The 22,955-nt window shown below is 43.4% G+C and overlaps 1 protein-coding gene across 16 annotated transcripts; it reads right to left on the reverse strand.

The window, feature by feature from the left end:
* Nucleotides 1–1,510: 1,510 nt before the first annotated feature.
* On the reverse strand, nucleotides 1,511–22,891 carry ralgapb (Ral GTPase activating protein non-catalytic subunit beta). Of its 16 annotated transcripts, none has more exons than XM_078949628.1 (32): nucleotides 22,728–22,885; nucleotides 21,790–22,010; nucleotides 20,083–20,285; nucleotides 19,422–19,588; nucleotides 19,145–19,331; nucleotides 18,874–19,005; nucleotides 18,463–18,641; nucleotides 17,873–17,941; nucleotides 17,146–17,297; nucleotides 16,747–16,978; nucleotides 16,124–16,159; nucleotides 15,170–15,371; nucleotides 14,926–15,093; nucleotides 14,732–14,846; nucleotides 14,404–14,551; nucleotides 12,697–12,761; nucleotides 12,460–12,601; nucleotides 11,800–11,921; nucleotides 11,323–11,505; nucleotides 11,075–11,223; nucleotides 10,067–10,254; nucleotides 9,876–9,979; nucleotides 7,497–7,649; nucleotides 6,713–6,922; nucleotides 6,429–6,587; nucleotides 6,077–6,245; nucleotides 5,875–5,997; nucleotides 5,534–5,670; nucleotides 5,340–5,448; nucleotides 5,162–5,240; nucleotides 4,250–4,398; nucleotides 1,511–3,234 (listed from the first exon to the last, which is right to left on the reverse strand). In XM_078949628.1, the coding sequence occupies exons 2-32, from the start codon at nucleotides 21,964–21,966 to the stop codon at nucleotides 3,041–3,043; spliced, it is 4,602 nt and encodes a 1,533-aa protein (XP_078805754.1). In that variant the 5' UTR covers nucleotides 21,967–22,010; nucleotides 22,728–22,885; the 3' UTR covers nucleotides 1,511–3,040. The 16 variants fall into 16 exon arrangements, with proteins under 16 accessions (XP_078805754.1, XP_078805753.1, XP_023812096.1 ...); XM_078949627.1 differs by having other exon boundaries at nucleotides 7,497–7,652; XM_023956328.2 differs by having other exon boundaries at nucleotides 11,800–11,930.
* Between the last annotated feature and the right edge of the window lie 64 nt (nucleotides 22,892–22,955).

Consider the following 22,955-nt stretch of genomic DNA (forward strand, 5'->3'; position numbering starts at 1 on the left):
GAGCGGATGACAGGCACGCGCGCTTGCGCACCCACACACACACACCTGTGCGTCCTCACCCCAAACATCGCAGATGATCCAAAACGTCATTAAAACCTGAATTATTGCGTTTCTGTTCAGTTGGGATCGAAATAAATCCTGAAACCGTCATAATTCTGTTTGACTAATCGATTATAACTGTCGGTCTTTAATTTAAAAACGAACGGATTTGAAGTTGAAAACTGCGTCTCTGATTGGTCCAAACGATTCTGACCACACATAGTTTCCGATTTCAGGCTGAACTTGATGCCAACTTCTCGTGTCTGACTACCTCCAATATATAAACCTGTTAGATGGTAAAAGGTGGACTTCATTTCTTTAGCTTCAAGTCTCCTTAAACGGAGAGCAGCGAGCCTTGAATGAGTCAAGCGCGCCCCCTGGTGGACACAAGGTGGAATAGCACACAGGTGTAAAACCACACGCATAAGCTTTAAAGTTTTTTTCTTGTCAACATCAAGAAACATTACTTACAAGAAGTTATGGGTATAGTGACAAATTCAGCGTTTGTTTCACTTCACAGATTTTCAGGTATTGTTGAGAGACACACCTCATTTAGTGTTTTCCACATGATGGTGTCAGTGTGTTCAGTCACTTATTGGGACCAAAACTAAAACCTTTTCAGAGTTTCATCGGTGTCAACATTCTGTGGGTCCAAAAGGCTGATTTAGTCAGGAAGTCGTTCAAGTTCATCGTTCAAACATGAAGACACGACGCCGCTGGACGGCGAGCAGCTCCACCTGACCACAGCACCTCTCCGGTTGGGGGTAGACATTCAGGTGTTGCAGGTGAACCTGGGGAGTCTCCAAGTGTCATCAGCAGAGTCTGTGACTGACCCAGGAGTGGAGCCCCGCCCCCAGTGACAGACCACAACCATGACCAGAACCTGACGACCTCTGACCTCAGACCATGTGACCTGGACGATGCAGCGGCGGTCGACCGTCCTGTTCACGGATGAGACAGAAATGGCGGCCGTCAGCGTCGCTGGAGAAGGCGAGGGGAGCGACACGCCCAGGTCAACGTGGTCTCCAGGATTCACTTTGGTGGAGGAGGAGCAACGTTCTGGACCGGCTTCAGCAGGTTCTTATAGACGGTCCAGTCACTGCAGGTTCTGACCTCGGAGAACCACCATCAGCCCCCAAGAACACCTCCAACTTCCTGTTCATGGATGGTCACGCTCCACCACACGGGACCAGAATCGTTACAGCTGGACTTCAGGAAGTGGGCGTGTCTCACATGACCTGAACCCCACAGAGCAGGTCTGGGACCAGCTGACCAGACCCACAATAGGAAAACACTCGGATCGATGACAATATCCCAAACTTATTGAGAGTCTTTTTCTGTGATTTATGTGAAAATTTAAAAAATTTCATCTAATGGTTTGATTCTCATTTTCAAAAACAATCATTTTATAAAATATTCAGAAGTTCCCAAACAGTAGAAAAAAGAAAAAGTTGACCACAAGCAGCAGAGATTAAAATGTCAATAATAGTTTTAATTGATGCATTTTACATTCAGTATTGCATTCCTCCCCACACAAAATGACATACATACATTTTCTGCTCAGATGAGGAATGCAACAGACGACTTTTAAATGCCTAACATCATCGTATATTTACATATCATCCACTTCTGTACATGGCAAGTCCTTAAATACGATCAAATAGAGGAGTAACAGGATACGCGTGGGACTTTGTGTGTGGTTTGAAGCGTTTTTCATTTAATTTCTTTCCCAAAAAAAACAAAAAAAAGGCGTGTGCGTACAGCACCTTCGTTAAAAAGTGAGTCCTATAGGTTAAAAACTCCACAACTCTGCCTCTTCATTCATATTTCACAAGATAAAACTCTTCCTTAAGCAGGATTTTCTTCCAAAAAATGCTAAACAGTACAAAAGGACAAGTAACTAAAGGACGGGAGGGAGGGGCGCCGTTCAGTGCATTAAGACGTTTAGGATGAATCGGAGGCGTTTGCCCCCCGTTGTCATCTTTGTGATAAATAAAATTCACATTTTTAGGAGGCAGATAGTGAGACGGTGGCAGCCAGGGCCAGTGAATGGACAAAAACAAACATTTGGGGGAAACTAACCCGCAGATTTGTACTCCAGACTTCACAAAAGGAGGTCAGAAGATCTCTGACCTCCTCTGTGGAGGTCAGAGGTTTGATCTTCTGTTTTGGAGTTGAAGGAGGAAAAACTCACAAGTTTGAGCTTTGATCAGAGTTTGTTGCGTCCCGTCATTGGCTGCAGATTTTTGGCCAGAGCTTCCTTCGCGGTCCTTGGGAGGACACTTAGAACTGGGCTATGGTTCTGCTCTGTTGGCAAAGTTTTGGGAGGTGTGAAGCAGTTTTAGTGCAAACTTCTGGAGCTTTCGGTAACTCAACTTTTAACAGCTGGGAGGGATTCTCATTGGCTTCTAATGACCTTAAACTCCTCCCCCCGCTCCGCGTAGCACAGAATGATGGGAAAATGAGGACGAATCCTGACGTGTGACCGGCGTATTGAGAACAGGAAGACTATAAGCGGGTGTCGGCTCTGGATTCAAACCATGTGTCTGCGTGGTTGCATCTTTGGCTAACATCCAACCTTTACAGCCAAATCAACCATAACGCTGGGTTTCGGACAGCGCCGTGTTACGTATTCTCAGCCGTTCCCGCCTTCACGGGCTGGAAAGTACAGGCTTTTTACAAGTCCAGAGAGGACGTTCTCAGTGCATCTAGAGACGAGCAGACAGTTCTGCCACAAAGCATGGACCTACACCAACACTTTTTTTTTTTTACACCCGCAGCAAATCAGACCTCAGCTGAGCAGCTGCAACACAAACGTGGCGTTCCCCTTGGCGTGGGTTTGACGTTTTGATTTCAGAGTCAAAGGCAAACAGTGTTGATATATGTTTTCATCTATATATATATATATATATATATATCAAAATAGCACAGTATAAATATAAAGATTCTGCGTGTGTTGGTGGTGCGTGTGGGTGTGAGACAGTGTTAGGACAGGGGGGGGTTAGAGGTGAGGCTTTCCTTCCCCCACCTCTTGGAAGAGCGAGGTGTAGAACTCGGGCTCCAGTTGCTTGGTGCGGTAGCGCTGGACGATCTCCGTTATCTTTTGTTTCCGCCTCACGTGAGGAGGGTTGTACAAGTCACTTTCCAGACGCTTCCGCCGGCACAGGTTGATGACGGTTTGACGCACCAGAAACCCTGAGAGGGAGGAGACACCAGAACCTGAGCAAAAATTCAGTAGGTGATGGCTAAACTAAGCTAAACTAAGCTAAGCTAAGCTAAGCTCGGCACCCCTGCCCTCAGCCCCCTCCTTCTTGCAATGTTAGCGGTTTTTGCAATGTTCGTATTTGTGGCACTATTGTGTATTTTTAACAATGTGTCCGAGTCAGCTACTGATGCTGAACACAACACTAACACATTCCGCAATGTTAGCATAGTTGATATATATTTATGCATTTTTAGTTAGGCGTTTTCTGAATTGCACTCCATTTTTTTCATACTTGTATTTAATCATTAATGGTTTCTCGTAAATATTTTGATTAGTTTTACAGACTTTTTACCACTCCAATTTCATTGTATTATTATGTACAAGGATAATAAAGGATTCCGATTCTGAATGCCATGCTAGCATTTTTTAGTAATATAAGCGAGTTAGCTCTGTTAGCATTACTTTCATTTTTAACAATGTGGTTTTCTGAGACAGTTACTGATGCAAAATACAATGCTAGCATTTTTGGCGATGTTGTCTTTGTTCGCATAATTATATAGTTTTAACAATCTGTATTTCCGAGCTGCCTGATGATGCCGAATGCAATGCTAGCATATTTAGCCATGTTCCTATAGTTAGCATAGCTAATATAACTATGCATTTTTAACAATGAGTTTTGAGAGATAGTTGATAATGCTGAACATAATGCTAGCACCTTAAACAATCTTAGCATTGTTAGCATATTGAGGATTTTTAGGCTTTTGTTTTTCTGTGATAATTGTTGATGCTAATACTAGCAGTGCTCGCACTATTTGCAATGTTAGCATTTCTGGCATTGTGAGTATATTTCAGGTATTGTAGCAATTTTTTTCTGAGAAAGTTGAGGATGCTCAACGCCACGCTAGAATTTTAGCAATAATAGCAATGTTATTATGTTAACTTAATTATGGATTTTCCGTAATGTGTTTTTCCAAAGACAGTTGATGATGCTGAGTGAACCGTTACCGAGAGCTCTGCGGCTGACCACCATGCCGTCCACGAGGGGAATCACCATTCCGAATTTACCCACAGCTCCATGCAGGCGGATCCTGAAGAGCCCTGTCTTTAGTGGGTGGATGAAGATCAGAGGAACGTCCTTTTCTAGTAACCCGGACCTGCAGCAGGAACAAAGGGGGAGACACCTGTGAGTGACTTGGCAATTGGATCATTTAAACGAAAGGCTAAAAGCTGTGGATTCCTGTTCAAATCAACAGTTTCTCCCCACCGACAGTATAATACCACCAGACGGATCTCGTGTGACGTCATCCGTAGAAAACGAAAACATGGAGGCCCGTCACAGCAGGGCTGAATGCATTTCTACCCCCCCCAAAAAAAGAGACTTCAAATAATCGATTTGACATTTTCGTCTATATATTCCAGCCACAGAGCCAAGAGTAGATTCTCATGAAACACAAAGAGACACAGGTGCAGATTTATAGATGCATTCTTTCCAAAACCCAACAATAACAGCCGCTGACATAACAGAGCTTTGGCACACTGAGGCTCTCCCCAGGACCAAGGTCAGCAAAAAAGAGACAAAGCTGGAACCAGTAATGCTCCCAAATTTAGAGATTACGAGAGAAAAAAAGTCATTGGCAGAGTGCAGCAGCTTTTAAATCACATTATTAGAACTGAAACCATTTGACATTTGTGAGAAAGTCTTCTTACATTTACAAAAGAGTTCAGCCCCAGAACTGCTGAAGCTCCGCCACACTTCCTTTTTCTGAACGCTTTTGCACACAAAGTACTTCTACTTCCTGCTGCATGTTGGGGAACGTTCCGTCTGCATAGCTTTTTTTTTTTAAAAACCAAACCAAGTTCAACCATGAGCTCTTCAAACCAAGTACAGCATTGTCTTCAGTGAGGGCATGTAGATACCTGCAGGAAGTGCTGTTGCTCATGCTGCCCTCCAGGCCGGTGCTGGTTTCCGCCAACAGATCAGACAACGGGAAGTTTTCTGAAAAACAACACAGACCGCAAAACAACACAGACCGCAGAACAAAGCATGAGTGTGCAGTACTGGACCCTAAAGGTTTGGGTTAAGTTATGTACTTACCGATGTCATCGAAGCGCTCTACCCACACCACAAACACCTTCGTCTCAGGGCCCAGCTGGGGGTAAGACTTTACAGTAGATGAACTCTTTGTCTTCACCAAAGGGCTAAGCTACAAAAACATGACGACTTTCAGAAAGAGCATCAAGAAAGAGGAAAAGCTCAAAGCACAATTCAAATAAGAGCTAAAACTCAACCTTTTTGGCTGACTCCAGGTTCTCTGAATGGTTGGGGAACAGTTCCAGTGTGAGATTGGGTTGTTTAAGTAAACCAGACATGAGTTCAGAGTTGGAATCTGCTTCCACGGTGGAGTCGCTGTGCACAGACGACTCCTCTGCAAAACAAAGTTTCCCTTCTGTCATCTTTTAGCCATTAAGCTACGACCAGACCGAACACAATTAGCGTGTCAGGGGCATCCAGTTTCAATAATAAGCCAATGTACAGACACGAACAGTAGTCGTGCAGCGTGTTTGAGCGGCAGGCACGGCCGTCTGTTTCCAGAGTTCAAATATCTGAACTTTAGTGAAGGAACACATACCTGAGTTTTCCGTTAAAGAGGGAACAACAAAGGCAATTTCCGTCAGGGCGTCGGCATAATACAAAACTTTCTTCTCTCCGTTAAAAACAGAGCCACCAGAGTCTTCGGGAGAAGCTGCTTCCTCTAATAGAAAGGACAAAAAGAATAGAAGATCAGAAACAGTCTCTGTCAAATGTTTTTGTTTGTTTTTTCCAGAACTTGCCTGTTTGTGGTAAATCGTTGCCGTCAGAGCAGAAGTTTAGGGACCAGCTGGTGTCAAGATGGCCCGTCCATCCTGGGTGGTGTCCCACATCCACAGGCCAGCCCAAGGACATCAGGAACTCTAGGAAGTGTGGCTGGACGCTCGCCGACGACTCCACGTTCCTCAGAATCTGATCAACGGCAACATTATGAGTCAGACATCTGGACTCTGAGGTGCTTCAATCCAGTAAAATACAAATCAAAGTGTTTCTTAAACGGAGTAGTACTGACAAAAAGCTTGACGACGACAGAATAACAAATCCAAACCAGCCAACAGTGAAGCTAGAGCTCCTTTTCAGCCGCCAGCACCTCACCTCATGGCTGCTCTTCTGTCCAGCTCTCACGTAGAAAATAAAAACGGTGTCAAAGGGTCTGCAGGGCAGTAGGTCAAGGTAGTTCATGTCATCAAAAAACCCCGGCATGGAGGAGTCCAGACCAATCAGATGAGGAGGCAGACGACTGTTGTTAGGCTCCTACGAGAGCAAAACACCAGAAAATCAAAAAATATTGTTGATTAAAAAAAACACAGCAATAAATTATTTCTTAAAAATCACATCCAGAAGAATTTTATGCATCTGAGAATCCAATTATAGCAAACCTTCAGGGCCTCAAGAGACAGGAAGCCAAAGTGTGAGAGGAAGAGGCGAGCCGTCTGGAACTCCTGAGCCGGAGACGGCGGCTTGCAGTTGGTCTGTGGGTCGGGGAACGGCTTCGACTTCAAGATTTCCTCGCTGTGTCGCTCCAAGTTAGTCTCATACTCTATCTGCTTGGAGATCAGAGCTCTGAGCTTGTCGTGCTGAATGCCCAGCTGAAAGGAAGGGATGATTTTAAGAGCGCTTACATTCAGGTTCAGGACAGCGGCGCTAAGCCCACACAGCCTTCACCCCCACACATGAAACCCTTTCACTGGTGTCACTGGAACTTTAAATGTTAAAACACCAAGAAAGGGATTCTCCCTCCACACCTGCCCAAGTAACCATCTACAAGAGTTGCCCTTTGTCCCGTCTTCACACAGCTCTGGCAGTTTACTTCTTTATTGCTGCTTGTAAAAAAAAAATAAACCACATTTATTTAACATCCTGGAGATTTTTTAACCCAAGAGGGGAATTTAAGCTAAAAAAACAAGCAACAGTTTTCAAAAGTGAACTGCACCCAAGCAGAGACTTTGATCTCGTTCAAAGGAACACCCAATGACTCACGTGGGAGTGGTTATACATCAGCGAGCTCGAGGCTCGTGAATCACTCAGCCAATCCATGCAACACACCTGAGTTTGTATAATGACAAGTATGTTTACACAAACAACCCACAACATAACAGGCTTAAAACACAAAGCTTGAAGCGTCTTTTACTGGAAATAATCGGCTCAGACTGGTTTTCTTACCTCCTTACTGACGATATCGTCCAGGTCAGGGATGCTGACATCTGCCTTCACTAGAGGGATCTTATCCACCTCCTCAGGAAAAGGCCTCTGCTTGACGTTGTACCTGATGCCCACGTTGTTGTTGGGTTCTGGACGGCCCTCAGGGACAAACGCCTGCTGTGGGCAGAGGTGTGAGCTGCAGGATACCAGAAGATGGAAGCTCCACAGCTTGGGACGTCCCGATCCGATCAAGTGATCCCGTGGTTTCAGACTCAATCGAAATCTGATGTTTATTTAATTCTAGTTATTATGATCAGCGCTATACATTTATAGCTCATTATTGCAGATAGAAGCTCAACTAGAAGTCTGCATATCATGAACGGGGATCAGGAAATGTTACTGCTTTTAAAACGCAGCAGATTACAGCAGGAGGCGCACAGAAACGGTCCAGAAACGTTATTCAAAGATTCAGACTTCCGGGATCAATAACTCTTTCAAATAAAAGTTTTTAACTGACAGCAAGTGTCTCGGTTGGTTTGTTCCAACTCAAACCGTGACCGAAAAGGCATTTCATAAGAAAACAAACAAAAAAAAAAAAACAGGGTTTTGTTTCTTAAAGTGAAAGCTCTGGAAAAAAGTGATCCCAGTAAACAAATCAAAAATATCTAAAAAAATAACTGAAATAAATGGTTCGGTGATGTGACCTGGTCATCAATACCCATAATGCTACAAAACTATGTTGGAAGAAAGTCAATTTCAATGGAGATATGATCACATCTGATCAAAAATGTTCAATACTTCTCAGGATTCTAAAGCTACAGACACCGAACTTTCTCACACGACTAGTTAACTGTTTTTTTCTAGTAGTCAGTCACACCATTTTTACTTAAATGTTCAAGCTATTCAATCGTTTTCTATTCAGTTTTTCCCTTTTGGGGTCACGGGGCTGCCGGAGCCTATCCCGGCCACTTGTGGGCGAAGGCAGGCGACATCCCAGACAGGTCGCCAGCCTGTCGCACATGTTCGAACAGAAATGCTCTATTTGTGCTTTGTAGGTAAATAAATTAAAAATAGGGGAAAACCTGGATCTGTTCATTAAATGTGTTCATTTATTTAATTTGTCGGATTGGGACTCGGTATAGACAGATAGGGGGGTGTTTTGGCGAGAGTCCGTCGATGCGACGAATAATCATAAAACACGTCTCACGATACGATGTGTGTACATCTCAAGTCTCAGTCGTTCTTATCTGCAGCCCACTGTAAAACCCCATAGTCTGCGTTTTCTAAGGAAGTGGCAGCAGCGCAGCTCAGAGTTTCAATTTGGTTTCCATCGCAAGCAAAAACTAAGTAGTAGCTGCGAGGCTGACTGAACATTTAGAATTTAACTAGCTGATTGTCACCTGATCTTGTTGTTTAAGTGTAGAGCTGCTCAAAGACCTCAGTGGGGGGGCGGTGCTGCCAACTAGTGGTCGAGGGTTTAAGTGGAAAACTAGAGTCAGACGCTGAGGGACGCTCGAAAATAATGAAATACCGTCTTGAGTGCCTTTTTTATATATTTTTTTTTTTTAAATCGCCAATTGATATATCCCGATATTTCACAGATTTTTTCCAACACCCCTATTGGCAGATACTTTGAATGGGATCGGCGCCAAAGAACCCGATCGGGATATTTAATCCACAACGCCTTGACGGCGCTGTGGCCCCCCCTGAATTCTGAAGTTGAGTAAGAGGGACGTCCCGATCAGGTTCATTTTTGGCTCCGATTTGATTCAGACTTTTAATTTTGAGTCCTGATACGATGCTTTCATAATACATAACTAAAATGAACAAATGCAAAATATTAAGTAGTATTAAGGAGATTTGTGCATATTTCTATATTAATTTAAATTAAATAAAATCCCCAGCAGGCATTCAGACAAATCACTAACTTAAAGTAGAGCAGTGTCATAAAGTATTGAGCTTCACAGAACAAATTCTTACTACCTTTCTCTGGTCCTTCAGTAAAATGTCTGTTTTCTAGATGAAAACCAACATGTCTACCTGATAGGAGCCTGTTCCTGTTCTTATCAATGTTTGGTGCAGTGTGGGCGGAGTCTGTGTTTACAGAACTCAGTGGATCGTTAGTTTTTCCACACAGAGCCTCCTGCACAGACTGCTGCCGTATTCTACTGAACTCTACGACAATAAAACATCGTGGTCCGTTCATGATTTGCAGACTTCCACTGGAGTATTTATCCGTAAGGATAAGCTTGAAATATACAGCGCTAATCATAATAATGAGAAAAAAATCTACAGCCAATCCCTGATCAGGATACATTCGATCGAGTCTGATGAAACCTCGTGATCGGGCCAGATCCAGTCGGGACATTCCTGTCGAGTTGGCCTGCAGTGGGATCTCACCCTCTGATTGGCCCGGGCTCCTCTGGGCTGGTGGAAGAGTTGCATGGTCCAGGCATGTCTTCCAGCGGTCCCTCGGATCAAAACGGTCACCGATGGGCTGGGATCTGAGAGCACCGACACGCCCCCGTCATCATCACAATCAGTGGTCCGTCAGCCGAGCTGGGCTCTGTGCATTCAGAGCCAAGACTCACTCTGCTCATTGCCAAGCGGCTGCTCCAGCATTGCCAGGATGACGGAGTTGTCCAGGACAAAGTAGCGGAAGTTGCTGGCTCCAGTGGAACTTAGCCTGGCGTAGCGAATCAGGGTGTCTTCATTCAGCAGGCTGCAGGTGGAGGCAGGCCCGCTGGGGGACGGGAAGGCCCCCAACACCTGCATGATACTGAACAAAATGGGGCCATCAACAACAGAACCCATCTGGAGGAGGACTGGAAAAAAAGGTTTAGAGAAATCTAGATGATTTTCAGAGAAATGCCAGCTGTCATCAGTATTTGGTCATATAGATTGAGGCGATGCCATTGCAAACTTTACATTTTGTGCATTAATAGTAAGGCTGTGGATCGCTAATGTTCCCAACCAACATTTTTAATCCACTGACTTTTCCCATCTGTAGTGTAAATACCAAAACACATTTGACCAACATGTTCCGGCTTCTCCACCACGCTGGCAGAAAGTCGCATGACGCCACTTAACTGATCACAAGAGTTTTCCAACCTTCTTCATTTCATGTTCACTATATTCTTTTAGCCAATTTGTTAACTACATTTAAAACAAAATCAGTGTTTCAGAACGTTTTTCAATACACTGAATACTTGGTACTTTTACTTTGAAAGTGAGAAACTTCACTGACTTAAAGATTTATTCACCTTATAGGTAAATAGCACACTTGGTTTGCTAAGTTTATCTACTAAAATCCAAATTTTACTACACTCTACTATATAAAGGTTGTTAATCATTGATCTCAAATATTTATACTCTAACGTTTGGGATCAAATATCTGAGAATTTTGATTATTGTTAGAGCCTCAATTGATAAATAAAAACATTTTTAGGGCTTCTTTAGATAATAAAATTAAAGTCAGGCTGGAAAAGGATTACTTACAAAGTCATGAACAGTTCTGTAACTAAATCTCCATTAATAAACAGTAAATTCTGCTTCTATCTAAATATGAGCGACATGTATCCGTGTTGGAAGAGGCTCACCAGGACAGCGTGGCTTCTGCTGCATCCTTCACTCTCATAGAAGCTGGATTGTGTTCCTTCTCCCCTTTATGGCGAACGTCATGATCCTGACGGGATTTGCTCCCAGAGATCCCGAGTTCAACGATCTCCAAAACTTCTACCAAACACTCCTAATTTGAAAATATGAAGAAAAGAAAAAAAAATAGGCAGGCAAAACTTTAAAACACCATCCAAAAAATAAAAAAACATAGCTGTGAGGTGGAACACACCTTCTCATCCAGCATGTCAGGGTGCTCTGTGATCCACACACAGAGAAACTGGAACGCAGCCACGATCATGGAGTGCAGGTCTCTGGACTGAAGAGGAGCTGGACGGCTGCACTGGTAGACGATGTAACCACATATGGAGCTGACGGCACGCCTCCACTCTGCTGAATCCACTCCCACCTTCACCTGAGTCCAACAAAAAGGGGTTTCTTCAAACATTTTGTTTAAATTCCCACTCTGATCATCTTTATTTCATCTTTTTGCAACTGCATATTTTTGTCTGCTCTTGATTTACAATGATTTGAATAAAGAAGTTCTCAGAAATACACATTTTAACTTAGTTTTCTAAATATATGTCCTCCATCATCAAACAAATGTTAAAAACACAATTTTCATCAGAGTGCTTTATTTTATTTTTTACCATTCACATGGACATAAAGAAGCCACCCATAGTCTAAAATACACCAACGTTCACTCTACCTTTGCCAGGCCGGCCAGCAGCTCCAGGGCAGCCAGTGAGATGCTCATGTCCTGCCTCCACTGAGAGTTGAGTCTCTGAGTGACCAGGTGGATGCTGCGCACCAACAGGCCCGCCGCAGTATCTGGAAAAGCTAAACCATAAAACACCCCGAAAAACCAAACACCGCAAAGACACAGAGCAATGCAGGGTTAACGACACAACCACAAAGATTTCCTGGACACAGCATGAGCAGCCGACACAAAACATGCACTGAGTTGAAGCACAGCAGACACTGTTGAGCATGTTAAATAGGATGGTAAACTGACAAACAGGACTGAGTGACTTTAACATGACGGCAGAAAAAGACTGAGTTAGTCAACAAACTGCGCATGCACTAAAGTCCATGTTTAGATTTTCAGTTTAATGGTATAACTGAAACGTCACTCAGGCCTGCAGGAATAAAAGGGCAAAAACTCACATCACAGCAAAAATCACCTACACAGACTTTTTACCCAGCGCCTCTTAACTCTGAATACCACTACAACCACGTTAGCTATAAAAAACACATTAATTCAGCAAGTTACGTGCTTTATGGCGCCAATAATCCGACAGCAAGCCACCTAGACATCATTCAGACAAAGCAACATGAGTGTGGTCGTCCACCAACGCCGCGGTCTCACCATAATCTCTGAGCAGGGCCTGTGAGGGGCGTTCACAGTCTGGACTGGTGGCCTCTGTGCTGCCCCCGCTGTTGAAGCTGATGCTACTGTTGCGACTGTGGCTCTGGTTGCGCAGCGTCACCTGACTTCCGTCGATGCTGCCCTGAAACCGCAGTCGGCGACGAGACACGTCACTTCCACCCAACATCCCGAAATCTTCAATGTCTTGAAGGAAACATGGCGACTCTCATGTCCTACCGTCTCTGTCTGAGCACCGATGGACTCCAACAGAGCCGAGTCTTGAACGATATTTAGCATTGCACCTAAAAACAAAGAAAATTAGCTATAAAATACAATTTAAAGCTGCTTGAACACAAGTCCTTTTTTCTGTTCGTGTAATAAATTATGAATGAAAGAGATACTTAAAAAAAGATGAAAAGAAAAGTCAATGGTGATGATTTGATGTACTTAAATTAGCCTCAAGTCCCACTCTGATGATCTTTTGATTTATTGTCAAAGTGTTCTCAGCATCTTTTAATTATGATGCCATTTTTAGCCAAAATCGCAAAAAAACGGAGTCGTTTGAAATTCACCTCTGAGTTGTGGGTGAGACTGTTGCTGCGGAGCAATCCCGCCCCCCCCTTTCCTGTTCTTGAGAGTTCTCTGTTTACATGCTCTCCTGCTGGGAGCTTATATTTTCTACGTCGCAAATCTTTTTCAATGTAGGTCGACGTCATGAAATGGGCGGCACCCGCAGGGAGAAAAAGGCGGAGCCTCAAATAGAGTCGTTAAAAAAAATGTTCTTTAGTCTACCAAATGTAATATACATTCATATTTATGGATAAAGTTCCTCTGAAAGCCTGAAGAAAAGCTTGATAAAGGCCCCTAAACTGTATTTTCTATACAACTACCTGATTATTCCATAACCAATTGAATTGAAATTTGAGGAAACAAACAAAACGTTTATCAATTTGATTTTCATTTTATAAAAAAAAAGCAATAAAAATAATTACATGAACTATAGAGACCATCTGCTTTTTTTTAATTAAAGATATTAAAATTCATAGATTTAGTCAAATAAAGCATTTTAAAAACGTACAGTATGTAGTAAAAAAGTGCTTTCTTAATGTTTACCTTGTATTATACGAAATAAATTGGGGGAAAAACAGAGTAATTACAAGTTAAAAGAAGATGTAACAAACTTTAATCTAGAACTAAAGGTAAAGAAAGTCGTGTTTTAATGCAGGTTTTCAAGCATAAATCAAATAAAATCAATAAGCAGATTTTAAAAAAATGATTTAAAGGTAAAATTCCAGAAATATGAGAAATGCTTGTTATTTAGTCTGCATTTATAGCTGTGTTTAAACTAAGGAAATCCACATTTGATCTGTCGTTTGCTTATTGTTTTGAGAGAGGGGAAAAAACTGCCTCAATGATTTTATTAATTCAGTAATTAATGAAGCAAAAGGGGCAACAATAATGTTTTCTTCTGTCTGTTCCCCTGTCACTGTCACACACACACACACACACACACACACACACACACACACACACACACACACACACACAAAAACAAGCTTGCATGTTGTATTGTTTTGCCTTTGTCATCGTTTTATGGGAATAAATAAATAAAAGCACTAAATAAACCACTAAAAAGCCTTAAATAGCTTCCACCTCTGACGGACACTTCCAGAGACTTCTGATCACCAAAAGAGTAAAACAAACAAACTTTTTTGTTCTTCTTTTGGTCTTTTCTGCTGTGAATCAAACTGCTGTCAGGAAGTGTTTTTTTAGAAGCAGTAAAACGCGTCACATTTTTGCTTTTAAATGATCATGTTACCAAACGTTAACGGATAATCAAGAAGATAGAAACAGATCAGAAAGGTCTGTATTCCTGCTGTCCACGTGCTTGTCTTTCACGTGGACGTGCAGAGGGAAGGTCATTTCAGTCCTCGTCACACATACCCAGAATGAGCTGTGTGTTGGTGGGGTCCGTCTCCGTCTGCAGTGCTCCTATGAGGACGTTGACCAGGCGGAGCCTCAGCGACAGGAAGGACACCGGCTGGTCGTGTGGACAGCCGTCCTCCTCGTTAAACTTTCCCTCCAGCAGAACCTAAAGCAGGAAGAAAATAAACGGCTCATTTATCAAACATATCATTTCCTACTGTGGCTTAAAGACAACGGACACATACAAGTAAAGAGGAAACAACCTAAATGACTTTACACGAGCAATAGTCTACATTTTGATCAAAGCAGAAACAGGCAAACGTCAGATCTTAAAGTAAGAGGCTACCTCAGACTTGATGTTCCCAAAGTGATGTGGGAGAGGCAGCATGGCCAGGAGGATGTTGATGGAGGCTCTCCTCAAGTCAGTAGGATTTACATACATTTTGAATTTGGACAGTTCCCTGAGAAATGCATGAGAGGCGGGTCACAACCCTGAACACCAAATCCAGAGAGGAACCTACGATGGACTCAGAGGCTCACCTGTCTGGCACGATAGTTTCAAGAGCAGCTATGAAATAGGGCACTACCACATTGATGCCCTTCAAATCAGTGCAGAACAAAGACGAAGAGTTGAGAATGATGGAAGCCAGAACTGGTCTGCAGATAAAATCCGATATCTGGAGACCCTGAATCAGGACCATGTAGAACCTGCAGACAGCAATGAGAACTCATGCAACAGCAGTCTCCCAAACTACAGAGACATTTGGCAGAGAACGTCTGCTACCTGGACAGGTAGACGGACAGAATGTCTTCTCCGGTTTTCTTGCTACAGAAGATGCGGCAGAGCGTCCCGCAGGCCTCCGCTCGTCCTGCCTCGTAGCTCTCCGGGAACTCGTTGATGTCAAACAAAGGGTTTGGCACCATGGAGTCGGTCGACATCTGAGAGCCCTTCCTCCTCAGGTCCAACCCCAGCTGAGTGCTTATGGCTGCAGGAGGGGGGAGGACACAGAATGAGAGAACCCTGAATTGCATTGTGGTCATTTGTTTGCATGCATTTACACAGAACAGACAGACTACAATGTGCACAGTAAAAAAAAGTGAATCGATCACATTTCATACATAAAGGCGACCAAAGATTGTGTTTCTATTACAGAATTGCTGCAAATATCCACTTTTAAAAGGAAACTCTGACAAAAGGAATTTGCCGAATGAGTTTCATTTGGTTCTCTGGCAAAAGCTCAGGTGGAAAAAGGTCAAACGTGTCTGCCGTTTGTCCTAAAAGCAAAGTCCCTGTGTCAGCGTCCTCTGAGCTTTCATTAGACGACATCTGCATAAGTCAAAGTACAGACCATTCGCTTCATGCATTGAGGCGCCAAACCAATAAAACCACAACTCAAATGAACGGACAACGCCAACGTAAACTGAAAAACAAATGCTAATAATAAATAAACACATCAAGAAGGATTAGCAGAACTGAAAAGTGAAGACCAGCTCGAATGGGGCAGCATATTCACAGACTGGCAGCATTATGGCGGAGACAAATGGTCAGTTGGTGAAATCCGTTTCATCAGCCGAGTGGCGAGACCGCTGGTTTAAACATGAGAAGGAGTGGGGGGGGGCATGAAAAGATAGTGATGATGGCAATGACCATGAGGAAGTCAACTGAAAAGCAGGGGAGGTTTGTCAAAAACGCAAGATCAGGTGAGAGAAAAAAATTAAATCTGTCATTCCTACTTACAAGATTTATAAGAAAGGAGAATTTGGATAAAAGAGGCTGCAAGATAACAAAAAAATAGTGAAGAGAGAGAAAAATCAAAGCAGATCCCATCATTTAGGACCAATTCATATCAGGCATGAATCGTGTTTTGTCCTCCTCAATACATGACTTTGACTCATTCCAACTTTTACATTAAATCAGACATGGCAGACACGTGCAGGACACCCCAAAGAGAAGCTAACAGAGTCTTTTTCAAATTCAGTCATTAGCCGCTTGGTATTTTTAGACAGACTTTGTGTGACTTAGCCCTTCAGTGTGGTTTTCATATGCATGTAGATGTCGTCCAGTTTAAACAGGTGGCAGATGTGAATGGACAGGAATTATACAGAAAGGCCACTTCTAACCAAGCTGTACACACGCACGCGCGCACATATGCGCACACACACACGTGTGCACACACACACACACACACACAGGAAAGTTTAGGGTAAAAATGGTGAAAAAAGGAAAACAGACTCCAACATGGGCACAGAAAAAACTGACAACCACAAAAATCAAAGACATTTACAAAAACACACAGTAAAAGGACAGCAACACCCCCCCTCCCCCATGCGCTAGAGCATCCCAACACCCCCGACCCTTACCAGTCATGCTGCCGTCTCTGCTCAGGCCGCTGTGCAGCTTACAGTGCACCAAGGCAGCGTCAAAAAGCCACTGACCAAACAGGTTCAGGATGCTGTTGACTTTGGGCCGCGCCGGGGCGGGCAGCGGCCGGGACTCCCAGCTGCTCTGGTTGGGGCTGGAAAGCAGGGTCGGGGAGGAAGATTGATGCTGCTGCTGCTGCTGGGTCGCTTTGGTCGTTTGACTCACACTGCTCTACAGAGGCAGACAGGGGAGAACAGAATGCTAGACACCATCTTTGAACACGACCGTGTTTCAGCCAAACTCCGATCAACTCTTCATTCCCAGCGGTCTTTTCATTCTGACGATACCGATGTTTTTAGCCAAAACCGGCAGCTTCCCTCCAAATCTTCTGGACTTACAGATGAACTCTTGCTTGCAGTTTTGGTGACCGCCATGTGTCGCTGTTTGCGGCTGTGTGGGGGTGTAGTGTTGGCAATGGAAGGGGGCGGGGACACACTCAGTCTGTTAACTGGAGTGGGCGGGGCGCTGTCAGCCCGGGGCCGCGATATACCTACGTACAAAAAAAAAAAGGGTAAAGAACGGTGGGGGGGGGGATTATTTTGTTCAAGCAAAAAATCTGAAGAGACAAAAATGATTTGTCTTCAGGAAGGTCAAGTCAATCAAACACTGTTCCATTCATTCGCATGCAGGACATTTGTTAGAAACAAACCACCGATCATTAGTGTCATCCATCTGGATTTGAACCTGCAGGATTTCTCTGCGTCATTTTGTTGTTGTTTAGTTTGAATCTGGAATTTGTCATTTTGTAGGCAGAAGATTACCCCCAGTTTGTAAAGTTCCAGTGTGTAACATTTAGATGAACCCTTTAAGAAAATTTTAGGGCTTTTGTTTTGTAGAAAAAGAATAAGTCTTTATAGACTTATCATTAAAACAGGGTCAGTTAAAGGGTCAGTTCCTTCTTGGGAGCTAAGACTAAAGACAAAGTGACTCAGAAGAGGGGTGGCTGTGATCACGCCATGGCGATGTGTCAAATATGGCTGCGTCCTACACACTGGACCTTTAATGTCACCACAAACAAACAAACAAACCATGTGCCCACAGGATCTGATTGTTTGATGTCTGTACCATGAGAGAGCTGCAGTGGAAAAAAAGTGAACACTCTGTCGCGAACGTCTCTCTTTTCAACAGAGACACCTACAGTGTGAAGAGAAAATACATACGGGCAGGTTCGCATTTCAGTCACTTTATAAACCAGTAGGGAGATTGTGCTAGATTAAAAATCAGAATAACATCAAGGTGATACAGAGAGAACTTCACTTCCCTAACTATGAATGTGAGCAGTTTGGTAAAGGTGGGCTAAATGACTAAAATCAAATTTCAGGGTTGGAGACCTCTGACGTCCCATCTGGAGTGGTCACAAACTCTAAGACATGTTGAAGAATGCTGCTTTCATGATTTCTGAAATTTTCTTCTGATCCGGTGTGACAAAGAAAGCGGGAAGACTAGTTTGGTTTGGATGGACATGGCTGCTCTGATCAGAACCCATTCCAGCCGCGTTTTCCTTCATTCTTAAAGCCAAATGGCTTTTCCAAACTAAAACGGATGAGAGCAATCCGTATAAAAAATTTTTTTTTAAAAACGCTATAACTTTTACAGTTGGCTTTTCTTAAGCTTTGACTCAAATTCTTCAACAGCTTGACCAAATATCTTCTTACCCAAGAAGGCATCGACAAGGCAGCTGACCCCCCGCATTGCCCTAAAGAAGATCTGGGGGAGCTGCTTTAAACAGGGGTGCAAAACCACTTCGTGGGGGATTCCACTCGGGCTGAGAAACTGCTCCTGAAACTTTGGAGTGGTGCTGACGATGGCGGGGTTGCTCAGGTCCACGGGGTTGCTGGGAAAAAAAGGGAAACACATCTGCAGATTGAATAAAAAGTTGTCGCTAAATTGCAACGGTAAACTTTGTCGAACAGGAACTCAAACAGACGTAGAGCCTGAACTGTGGTCATGCAAGAACTGGTTTGAAAGAAATGTTAGTTCAACTTCCCATAACAGGCTACACAAAAAGTGTGTTATCAAACCACAGTTCCGTTAAAAGGACCAACACACAAAGAGGCTTTCAGGACCTGATCATGTGCAAAAATCGATACCACGTCTGAGCCACACAGTCGTTGTCCATTTCTACGGGAATCAAGTTGGCGTCTTCATCTGGGACCTTGAAAGGTGGGAAGGATGGTCCGTGGGTGAACCGCAGAAGTCTGCAACAAGAGGGTAGCAGGTTCAACACCAGACCTCTGAATCTGCATTCCATTGTCCAGCAGGTGTCACACCGACGTTAGCGGTACTCAGTTCAATAACTAATGTGACTAAATGCCTTAGAAGCTTGAATCTTCTGACCTGGACGTCAGAGCACAGGCCACCCTGCTCCACTGCTCAACAACAGGAGGGTGGTGTCTCCAGTTCGCCAGCATTTCCTTCGCCGTCTTCCAGTACGGCGGCGTGGGAAAGCAGCGAGCACAAGCGAGTAACCACACTTCAAACAACACAGCCATCAACTTTTCTGCAAGTTTCTCTGCCACGCCCACTGAAGGAAGAAACAAAGGAGACCGTCGTTCGTCACCGCCGCCAAGAACCATGACGATCGAGTAAGAAACGACTTCAAGTGGAGATTTACCTCCAACCGTGGGCGGTGCCAGCAGTGTGTCATTGATACGAAGCAGAAAAAGCAACAACACCTCCCAGGTTTCTCTCACCATAGAAACGGACTCTCGGGCCAGCTTCTGGACCGCAGTCAGAACCTGCTGGCAAAGTCTGATGTGGTTCAGACTGTGTTGTTCAGGCCTGAAACAGTTCAATTGGAAACAATGAATGGTCCAAAGAATTCCTGACCATTTTTAAGTATTTAAAAGGCAGCTGATGGATGCTGCATCGCCACATGGCTTTGATTTTGATGTAAAGTTCTAAGGTGATGTCACAGAAAAACCTAATTTACAGAAAAATAGGAAGGAAAAACAGACAGAACTTTGAAAATCCTTCAAAAACATGTCCCTAAATCCTTCATTTCCTTCACCTGTACATGTTAAGACAAAAAAATAATTGCTCCATATAACCTGTAATTCTTCAAGTGCACAGACGTCTGATCCAAGTATTTACTGTTCATCATTGTGAAAAGCTAAGCTAGCACAGAACAATTTGACCCGTTTATGAACCAATAACTCCCAATAATAATTTAACCGTCTGCCGTCATTACTTTACTGACCAACAGAAGAGAAGTCACACAACATTAGAGCCAAAATCATTCAGAAGGAGGAGGAAAAGGAAAGCTGGTCACATACCTTGGAACGAAGACATTGTACAGATGTTTCAGAATGGTCTGCACATACATGTTGGGCTCCTTCACCACAGGCTGTGGCATGGAGTCTCTGGGTGACACCAGAGCCATCATCCAGTCAGTGTACACATCCACGCAAAGCTTGACAGTGTCTCCTTCTAATGGGAGGGTCAGGCCATAGCACAGAACCTCCATGGTCCATTTCACCTGAAAACCAGTTTTTCAGGATTCAACAGACTTCCATGGAGCAACTTTTTAATTTAAAATAACATGTATGAGGGAAAAAAAACATGATTAATTTAAGGTATGGGTTTAACAGCTTACTGTTTCAGGATGATCACAGCAAAGTCTTCCATTTTGCATGATGACAGATAATAGAACTTAGTAACTTAACCCTGGCTGTTTGCTTGATTCTCTTTTGATTCCAAAATGGCATGCAAGGTTTTACGTAAGTGATGAATGAAAACTATAGCATCACCTACACGTCTGTGTATTTGATGGACAAAGAACAGACGGAAAAATGAACCTCAGATGCAGCAAGTGAGTGTTTATCACCTACAAAAAAGCTTCAATCACAAGCCTGAAACTCTGAAACTGCTCAGTTCTGCCCCCAACTCTGCATTTTTCAGAAATGTTAACCAGTTGTTGGGTTTGTTGTTGTTTTTTTCTTTTCGAAAGAGCATCCATTTCAAAGAGGGCGTGGCCACCTGACAGATTCCAAGAAGCTCTGGGACGGTGCAGCCGGGAGGCTCAACCATTAAGCATGCAACATTTCATTGTTTTATTAGGTTCATGCCATATCAGAAGGTTTAAGTCTGTCCAGAGCTTTGGACATATTGCATTGTTTTAAGGCTAGTCAACCTCAGTTGCACACAAACTGTTTTAAATTGAATGGAAGAGACATTTTACGTGTAATTCTGAAATGTAAAATGTATATCACGATTCCCCTTTCGCTGTCGGACTGTTTTGCAGATTTTTTGTATGGAATTTTGCATGCTTTTTGTTGTCTTTTCTTTAAAAGGTTAATGGTGTTTTTCATCCCTGTGGATCGTTGTCCACCTCATCCGTGCTGTGTCTCCTGTACAGAATCCAATCACCTCAATAACATAAATCTTCGATCACAATCAGATCTTTGTTGTTATTCTATAATCCTGGACCTATTTTTCTATGAAAGTTTAAACTTTGAGAGATTAAACAAGACAGAAACGAGTGAAAATATCCATGTCTGTTCCAGAAAAGTCTATGAAGTGTGTAGTGAGGAGCTTTCCTGGCTTTAACATCTGTTTTTAGAATGCATCTCCCAGGGGAAACAACCTTTCAGGGGAAACAACCTTTAGGAAAGAGTAGCTTTTTTTAAAACCTCTGACAGTTCACAACTTATATGTGTACCATTTAAAGCAAATGAATGAACCAAAACTAAAAAAATAACTAACAATTTTATTATCTAAAGCCACTACATCCCCACTAGAATCAAAGCGGTAGCTGGATCCCATACCAGCTTTCATAGAGTAAAAGCAGGATATACTGTCATATATATACACCTTTCTAAACTGAAGGAGGGTAATTAAAAAAACGTGCAAATTCTACACAGGAAGGGGGCAGGATTTGATATTAGAACCTTCTTTTTAAAAGCACACAGTCTTAACGACCAGCACATGATCTTGAACAAGCAGCAGTTATGATGGAGCACCATTATTAGAAAGGTTCTCACCTCTTTGTCCGTCTTGAGGATGTTCTCCGTGGCCACAGGACTGACCGCTGTGCCCAGAGGCTTCACCACGGCGTTTGCCACTTCGGTGCCGACATTGTTTGGGTAGGTGTGCAGCACGCTTATGTGGCCCTGATCACTCTGCACCACCAGCTGCAGCGAGCGCCACTCCGAGTACATCCTGCTGATTTCTGATGCTCTCTACATGCAGCTCCTGCCTCCACCTGCAGACACACAAATGTGGAGGTCAGGGAAAACTGTACTTAGGTCATTCACATGCCGTTGTCAAAGTATTAATCACATAAAAAAATTGTAATACAATTATGCAGACTCTCATTGAAATTATTGTCTGTGTGATAGCACGTCAAATAGTCAATCTGAACTGGATATCATGTATGGACCTGACACAGCTAAGGATTTCTCTTCCCTGTAAACAGGGAAGCATCAGTAAACAAAAACACCCCAGGGCTTTGTGTTCTTGGGCAAGTTTCCATGTTAGCGAGGAAAAGCAGCCCCGTTCTTTCATAGCACAGCCTGGCAGTGTAGTCTGAAAACTTAACTCAAGTTTTAGTTATTCTAATGTTTACGGGACGCGTCTCGGTTCGGTCAGAAAGGGAGGATTCCCAACCAGGAAGCGGATCCTACTGAGAAGCCCGTTCAAAACATCCGTCCTAACTTGCCGAATAAACCAAAATTAATTGACTGCTGAGTCGATATCACCTCTCTCTGTTAGGAACCGAAAATTATCATCGGTAAAATATGAACATATACTCCCACAGGTCAAATATCACATAGAAGGAGAAAGTTGCTCCGATTTTCCCAGCTAGCTTAGCTAGCATTAGCTTCGTCGCTGACATTAGCTCGCTATGCTTGCTAACTAACCAAGTTTTCAAAGACAACAAGGTTAGTTTGCTGGTTAAATTACAGGCTTTTGTCTTTACCTGAACCTGCAGAGAACGTTTCCATAACACGACTCCGAATGTCCCGGTGTGAGCTCCCTCTTCCCGGTCTAAACCCCAACAGCCTCCATCTTCACAATGTCAGGCTTTGGAGATCTAGGCTTTTGACGGGGCTAACAGGAGACGGCTTCCGGTGCGAGGCGCCCCTAGCGTTCACCGAGGGGATATACGCAGGCGCAGACTGTGGGTGTGGCATGTCGAAGTTTGAAA

This window comes from Oryzias latipes, chromosome 7 (assembly GCF_053564925.1).
Source record: "Oryzias latipes strain Hd-rR chromosome 7, Olatipes_Hd-rR_3.1".
Lineage (NCBI taxonomy): Eukaryota > Metazoa > Chordata > Actinopteri > Beloniformes > Adrianichthyidae > Oryzias > Oryzias latipes.

What these genes read in the sequence shown, in the direction of transcription:
- ralgapb (XM_023956327.2), bottom strand. Translation starts at nt 21,966, where the DNA reads ATGTACTCGGAGTGGCGCTCGCTGCAGCTGGTGGTGCAGAGTGATCAG. An exon ending in GCAGAAGCCACGCTGTCCTG is followed by an intron (nt 10,255 to 11,074) that starts GTGAGCCTCTTC and finishes CATTTTGTTCAG; the next exon opens with TATCATGCAGGTGTTGGGGG. An exon ending in GACAGAAGAGCAGCCATGAG is followed by an intron (nt 6,246 to 6,428) that starts GTGAGGTGCTGG and finishes GCCGTTGATCAG; the next exon opens with ATTCTGAGGAACGTGGAGTC.